The sequence below is a fragment of the Lytechinus pictus genome, chromosome 6 (assembly GCF_037042905.1).
Source record: "Lytechinus pictus isolate F3 Inbred chromosome 6, Lp3.0, whole genome shotgun sequence".
Classification (NCBI taxonomy): domain Eukaryota; kingdom Metazoa; phylum Echinodermata; class Echinoidea; order Temnopleuroida; family Toxopneustidae; genus Lytechinus; species Lytechinus pictus.
In genome coordinates this window covers 10,626,495-10,634,739 of record NC_087250.1, presented here as the reverse complement: position 1 = coordinate 10,634,739, position 8,245 = coordinate 10,626,495, and the positions used below count along the sequence as shown (strand labels likewise).

The 8,245-nt window shown below is 38.1% G+C and overlaps 1 protein-coding gene across 1 annotated transcript; it reads right to left on the bottom strand.

The window, feature by feature from the left end:
- Positions 1-3,517: 3,517 nt before the first annotated feature.
- Positions 3,518-7,967, bottom strand: LOC135154406 (neuromedin-U receptor 2-like). The gene has a single exon (XM_064100553.1). It carries the CDS (start codon positions 7,789-7,791, stop codon positions 6,802-6,804), a length of 990 nt encoding a protein of 329 aa, XP_063956623.1. The 5' UTR covers positions 7,792-7,967; the 3' UTR covers positions 3,518-6,801.
- Between the last annotated feature and the right edge of the window lie 278 nt (positions 7,968-8,245).

Here is an 8,245-nt window from a genome sequence, read left to right as displayed (position 1 = left end):
CCTTCAGGCCAGACAAGAATCTCCTGATATTTTTAAGCTAATCGGTAACTCAAATGTTGCGATAATGAAGGCTTACGTCAGAAGCGTCCATATGGCATGTACGGACACTATAATAAGCGGTAAGGAGTTTTTGTTCAGCAACCACACGTAACGGAGGATTCAAGAACTGGGTGAATGCCAAATGCCCGTCAAATGACAAAACAAACAGCTGGGATGTCTTTATCGAAAATTGAAACAGCAGTTTTCTCGAAAGTTCCAGAGCTGACGATAAATTGCAAATAATATGTCTTTCGTTCAGAATCAAGGAGTAAACTTCTATTCGGTTCACAACATTTTGACAAAGACTTCTTTGTAGTTCTTTGTCATGACGGGCATTGACAATATATTTACTCTGATCCTGAATCCTCCGTACATCTCCGAGTGAAAACCCCCTACCGTAAGACTATGGGGTTTATTTCCAATTCGTCTAATGCCAATTCGTCCGATTGCCAACTCGTCTACTATTATTTGGTCTACCCTCAGTTTGTCCACTCACCACATGGTCTACTTTCATTTAGTCTAATGCCATTCTGTCTAATAACCAGTTGCAGGGACCTGAGAAGCGGGGGTGCTGGGGGTGCTGAAGCACCCCCAGAAATTATCCTGGGGGTGCTGCGTGTATTATTTTTCATAGGCAGCACCCCCACGAAATTAGGTTCCCCCTGTATTTGTTTTAATATGTTATAATGTACATAATTATCACATCAGACAATCGCAAATCATTTACATAGTCTTTCACATATTCCAATAACATCCCTCCTATATAACGCGACTCAATCAAGCTCTGGCGGGGCAGCACTCCGATACAAACGTAGTCGCGCGCAATACGTGATACACACTGGGGTGGTTGGACTTGAAACTTCCAGGTTTTATGTCGAATCAATTTAGTGAGCGCGCGCCCGACCGCCCGTGTATTGTATACAAAAATTACAAGTAATAGAAATCAAATTTCACAGTCTTTTTCGCCCTGCCCCATGGCCTTACGGGCTGGGAATCGGGGGTGTTCGGGGTGAAGCACCCCCAAAATTTGGGGGTGCTGCGTGTGTTATTTTCCATATATATAGGCAGCGCACCTCCTAGAAATCTAGTGGTAGGTATGATAAATGACAGAAATGTAATGAAAATGAACGACGTTTTGTAGACCCCCCCCCCTTCAGAATTTTCCGACACATTACTTGAAATAGTGTTTAAATTCACCCTCTTTCAGATCGGAATATCAAATGTTTTCTGCTCGCGCTTCGCGCTCGCATTATTTATTTTTATCATAAAAAAATGTATTTAGAATGCCCAGATACTAGGTCTAACTCTAAACACGCGCACGCATGTTTTATTCAGATACGCAGCTTGATTTGGGGGGGGGGGTGTACTCCGGGCCGAAAATATTTATATCAAATACATTTTATCAAAATAAATACATTTTATCAAAATCTGATAAGGATTACTTAAGTTATTTAATTCTAAAGTTTAGCAATATTTTATGAAAATGGTGATATGCATGTCGTCATGAATATTTAATAGGTGGGCTGATCAATGCTGTCACATCCCCACTATCCTAGCTGTTCCTTGTGGAATCAAAATTGTTTCATTTTTTCATACCAGAATGAATGATATATGTCTCCCTTATAATGGAATAAGTTGCAGCAAAGAATATCTAATGGACTAAATCAGTTGTCAATTCAACTGTTTTGGTTCTTGAAAGGAAAATATTGAATAAACCTAATTTTATATAATAAAATACAAAAGAACAAGTGGGGAATAATGCTAATCTTAAAAATTCAATAACTGTGATTCCTTGTCTGATTTTGATCAAATCTTTATTCTTATGTTCGTCTGAGTATTCTTTATCTGTTCAAACCATTTTACATTCAGTGTGGAGTTTCAGATCAGAATATAAAAATTGTTCTGCTCGTGCTTCGCGCTCACATTATTAATTTAAGAATATATCCAATTACCCATCATTTTCTTGATTTACATTTCAGGTCTGAAATCTCAATTTTGTTTCCGCTCGCGCTTTGCGCTCGCATCAATTGTATAGTTATATACCTATCCTGTTCATGATTAGAAAAGTACACTGATGTCTCGTTTTTAGGTTTGAAATCTCATTTTTATTTCCGCTCGCGCTTCGCGCTTGCATCAATTGTATAGTTTTATACCTATACTCATCATGATTAGAAAAGTACTTAGAATCTCTCGTTTTTTGGGTCTGAAATCTCAATTTTGTTTCCGCTCGCGCTTCGCGCTCGCATCAATTGTAAATATACCTATCCTGCTCATAATTAAAAAACGTGCTTAGAATGTCCAGTATTTAGGTCGGAATGTTAAATTTTTCAGCTCGCGCTTCGCGCTCGCATTATTTGATTGTTGATATATGTATCGTCTTCATGGGTAACTGTAAAACAGTCCTATAACACGTCCCTTTCGATCAGGCCAGAGCGTATATAAAAAAAATATCTGCTCGCGCTCACAATTATTATTTGTTACATACGCATCTTGGACCACAAACATTGCTCAAAATGTTCAATTTTCAGGACAAAATACATGAAATTTCCACAAAAAATAGCTCGCGCTTCGCGCTCGAATTATCTAATTATATATTTATGTTCTTTTATAAGAAGAAAGCCAAGAAGTGATTGTATATTTTTATATATATATATATATATGTGTGTGTGTGTGTGTAATAATGTTAAACTCAATTGTGTCTGTCCCCCCCCACCTCTGAGGAGAGATTTCAGCACCCCCACTGAAAAAATCGTTCCCAGGTCCCTGACCAGTTGGTCCAATAGCCATTTAGTCCATATGCCACTTGGTCTAATTAAACTAAAGTGTTAATTGTGCAAAATTAATGAAAAGGAAATGGGTGTTAGACCAACTGGTTATTAAACGAAATGGTAATAGACGAACTGGTGATTAGACGGAGTGATGATTGGACCAAATGGTTGGTAGACGAGATCTTGATGGACGGAATGGCATTAGACTAAATGAAGCTAGATCATGTGGTGAATGGACGAGTTGGCAGTGGACGTATTGGCAATTTGCCGGCTATGGAGAGAAAATAATAACTACGTTACTTATTAGGAATCAAGGGCGTAGGCTGGTTTAAGCATGGGGAGGAGGACCTAAAGTGATATGGAGGGGGGCGCACATCTTGGGGAGGTGGGACCAAAGTTTGGAAAATCCGCTGTTGAAAGCAGAAGAAGGGGTACAAATTTCGTTTTGCCTGCCAGTGTCGGAACTCCTCTGCCTCAGCGGGAGGGTGCACGTGCACTCCCCAGTCTACGCCCTTGGAAATCATCTAATGATGCTTATTAAATAACATTTTCAGGGTTTCCTCTTGGAAACTTCCGATGTTTATGTTAAAGTGTAAAACAATACAGTATATGAAATAATGAAAGAAAATAAAAACATTTTTATGATAATCACGCACATATACATTTAATCATCAATTACATCAAATAGTGTATTTCTACATATTATTTCTCTTCACATAATTACTAAACACTGTGGTATATAAAAATCAAATGTACGGGAAATATAAGTAGCTGTACAAAGAGGTCCTTGAACCTGCAGAGGTATAAAACGGGATCAGTGGAAGTAATTCCTTTCTTTATTCCCACAACGGCACTGCTGTGGAGCGCTGTGGCCCAGTGGATTAGTCTCTGGACTTTTTTAACAGAGGGTCGTGGGTTCGAATCCAACCCATGGCGTAATTCCCTTCAGCACGAATCTATGCACAATATGCTGTTCTCAACCCAGGTAAGGTGAATGGCAGGAAATAATTCCTCAAAAAGCTGCAAGCACCTGAATCAGTATATCTTATATTTATTATTTTTCATCTATTATCATTTACCTTCTTAATCATTTTTTATTGACTATTCATTTCATTTATTTGATTATTTTGTATTCGGGTGGGACATTATTTGATCTACTTGCTATAAAACTCCTTATCAAGCCTATATAATAACACACGGTTTTTTTAAGCTTACGATTAGAGTTCACCCATGTTGTATGAACCATTCATTGGCTCGAAATGAATTGAATGAAAAAATAATCATACACTTACATACAATTACCACAATAATCAAACAAGGTGTGTGTGTTTGGACAGGACATACAAAGTGAGAAAACGCATTTTCGTTTTTATATCTTTCACATGGCAACCGTTTTAAGGCACACATATTCATATAATCTAGAAATGAATAGGGTTAGTGGCATTCACTTGTGAGGGACTTACCCAAAATAAAGGTAGGTTTAATATAAGCTTTAATATAGAACTATAGGGTGTGTATCGTCACATTTCTTTCCACTGAAATAGTATTCTTGTATAGGAAAAATAATGGTCCGAAGCGAAACATAATTCAATTGAATGAGTCATAGAATTTCATATTACACAACCAAGCAGTCAATATATTGTGCTATAGATACCTTCGCATATACAGTAGATATCGACTCTAATCAGTTATATCGGTATTAGAGACATGTGCACCGCAGTGATTCGGTTCGCTTTTATACTCCGGGCACTGTTGGCGCCAAACAAACAAATAAATAAATAATAATAATAACAAATATACGAAAGAAATGTATTATTTCGAGTCATCTAATCTACACTTTATTTTCTAAGAATCTAATATTAGTGAACATTGAATTGATTTATAAAAGCTTTGGTTGATTGTAATTATAAATCCCATGTTCTTACAATACATAACAAAAGGCTCACGTGAAACTTTACTTTATATTTAATTCAATTGAATTAAAGTAAAGGTATTGATATCTAATTTGAAAATGTATTCTTTAACCTATATTCTCTGAAATGGCGTACTACTGCAGAAATTTGAATGCAAACTATTTACCATATTAACATAGTTTTAGAAATTAATATTTTTTATTCAATTTAAATCCGAATTTTGAAATTCAGCTTTATAGAGAGAGTGTTATTGATTAATCACCATATTAAGTTACATTTCAAAAGAAATAATTTAAATCTAATTTAGAGCCTGATTTTTAATATTGAATATAGAAAGCGCTCTATAATAAGGCTATATATATTTAAAGATTGCTACGTCGACCTTTCCTAAAATCTTTGAAATTTAATCTTTTTACTCGCACACATTGATTAATTTTAATTCACATGAAATGTATGTTGATGGAATTTTCACTGTTTTAATATCACATTTCATATTAAAAAAAAAGTCGAATGACTGATTTCACCCTTGTAGGGAATTGTTAATGTAATGTGGAGCGTTGTGGCCCAGTGGATTAGTCTCCGGACTTTGAAACAGAGGGTCATGGGTTCGAATCCCAGCCATGACGTAATTTCCTTCGGCAAGAAATTTATCCACATTGTGCTGCACTCGACCCAGGTGAGGTGAATGGGTACCCGGTAGGATTTTTCCTTGAACGCTTTTGAGCGCCTATTAATATGGCGGCTCAGCTACAGCTGGGGTAATAATATGATACCAGGTATCAAAGCGCAGTTGAGTATATGCACATAGTAACTGCGCTATATAAATGGACATATTATTATTATTATTATATCATGATTTATTTTGAAAAATAAAATCTCAAATAAAATATTTTGAAAATGATACATGATCGTGTAAGGTGTACTTGTGTCTCTGACCCACTAATCTACGATACTTTAAAGGCGACAGATATCCAAATTCAGGTTTATTCCTACTGGTGCACAGGTGTGATTGTAAATCACATGGTGCGATGAACATATCCAATTATGTTTTGTAGATATTAAAATCAGTAATTCCCGAAGTTACGTTTACTTCCAATCGAATTCTCCTGACTGCTATTGTTGCTTTCTGCAGTTTCTTGCTCATAATAGCTTGCCCCTGTATTTTAGGTAAATTGTCAAATCGTCTACTGCCAACTCGTCCACTCACAACATGGTCTACGTTCATTTAGTCTAATGCCATTCCGTCCATCAACATTTCGTCTAACAATCGTTTGGTCCATTAACCATTTGGTCCAGTCATCACTTCGTCTAATCACCATTTCGTCTATGAGCGTTTCATCTCATAACCGGTTGGTCTAATATCCATTTTATTTTCATTAATTTTGCACAATTTAACACTTAGTCTAATTGGACCAAATAGTATATGGACTAAATAGCTATTGGACCAACTGGTTATTAGACGAAATGGCAGTAAACTAAATAGAAGTAGACCATGTGGTGAGTGGATGAACTGATGGTAGACCAAATGATAGTCGATGGGTTGGCAATTTGACGAATTGGCATTAGACGAATTCGAAATAAACCGTATTTACTCAACTTACTACATGTACATATAAAACACACACTTTGTGTATAATGTAATTATCGATCTCTGTCTGTATTATTTATCTCTATGACTGTCACGTTTTAAATGCATTCATTTATACCTTTTTTATTATGTGAACATTTTCATTCACTATTGATTTCAGAATAAAAATTGCAGAAACTCCTACTAACGTTTAACGTTTCACAGCATACTTTTTTTCTTGAAGATGTTTACACCCTACACTATGTCTAAAACAGAACCTTTTACATGTTTTATGAAGATACTTTTATTTTGATTACTCTACATGTGTGTTGTAAATATGGTCGCGACGCCCTTTTCTTCTGTCATTAATCTCAAGCGACCTTTTGTCCTGTCGGCGGAACCTTTCGCTCAGTTTTGTACTCAAATAACGCCCCTCCTTGAACTTTTGAGCCCGAAAACAAACCGCAGATAGCTTGTCGGAACTCCGGATGCCGAACCGTATACACGATGGGATTCAGACATGAGTTGTAGAAGGCAAGCAATGTAAGAATGCGATTTTGTTGCTGAAGGCAAACCTCCTGCTGATAAACCCAAAGTTAAAGAGAAAGTACGCAACATTGTTTGGACCCCAGCATACGATGAAAATCAGGACGACCACGAATAGCATCTGGATGACCCGTTTTCTGGCAGTCAATAAGCTCTTAGACCTGTTCTGAAGGGCTTTGCCTTCGTTGAACTGTTTCGATTTTCGGTGAAGAATGACCGCAGTCACCGCCTGTGCTACAAGCATTACCGTAGCAGGGATTATAAAATACACAAGGAACGTATAAACGCCGAAGAACTTACCAAGTGACGGTGAAAAGGATAACACACAGGTATGACTGACGCCCTCTACGCTGCAAGTCAAAATTAGGTTAAGAGTCGTAATCATCAACTCCAGCCATACAACTGCAACGGCAACAGATGCCTTCTCTCTGCTGGAGTAACGGTTGAAAAGAATGGGATACATGATGGCTATTAAACGCTCTACTGATATCAAAGCAAGGGTATGGATGGAGGCTCCGACTGCCAACCACATGAAAAAACCATTGAATACAAACCTGCAATAGATTTCTCCAAGGAGTGTGGATGGCACACTAACTGCCACCGGCAATGGCAAAATCAGAATAGAGGTCAGGAAGTCCGCAACCGCTAGAGCTCCGATTAGTGTATCAGCAGAACGGTTCATGGCCCGGCGTTGCCAAATAACCAGCATGACAAGCATTTGGCCGACAACACCAAGTACGGAAGACGTTAGTTGGACCAACTGCCACCATGACCAGGTTGGATAGTGCCATCTCCATGGGACTGAATCGGATGTCTCGATATCCAAACTTTCCGTGGACGATTCAGCATAACCGGATGCGCTTCTCTCCTCCGTTTTTACAGTCTGAACCTCATCGCCCCAAGTGGAAAATCCACCATCTAAGTTTTCATCAGAGACAAGAGCAGTGACATTGACCATCTCTGTCACGGTCGACGTTGTGGTCAGGTTTGGAACATCTTGAAAGAAACTCGTGGTCAGTTGAAAGGTCCATTCTTGCTCAGACGAATTCTGTGAGGACGTCTAAGCAGAAGTGTTTTCAGCCAATCCCGCATCTAGCCCAGCAACTAGCATCAGGAACAGGGGCAGCTGCCCAAGAGCCATGCACGCCATGTCTGCAAAAAAGGGAGAGTTTACATGGTACAAAGATGGTTGACTATAAACATCTCCAAATTAATTTCATTTGGTGAAAAAGAGCGTTCACTTTTTACATAGATGTTTTGAGAATTTACTATTAGCATCTTCAAAGTGATTTCACTGGGTGAAATATGAGCTCGCCAAGATTTATTTGGTGAAAACCTTAATCTAATGACCTTGGACGAAATCCGAGGTGGGACAGAGGGACACGTCCCCCCCCCCCCACACACACATACAC

What these genes read in the sequence shown, in the direction of transcription:
- LOC135154406 (XM_064100553.1), bottom strand. Translation starts at nt 7,791, where the DNA reads ATGGTCAATGTCACTGCTCTTGTCTCTGATGAAAACTTAGATGGTGGA.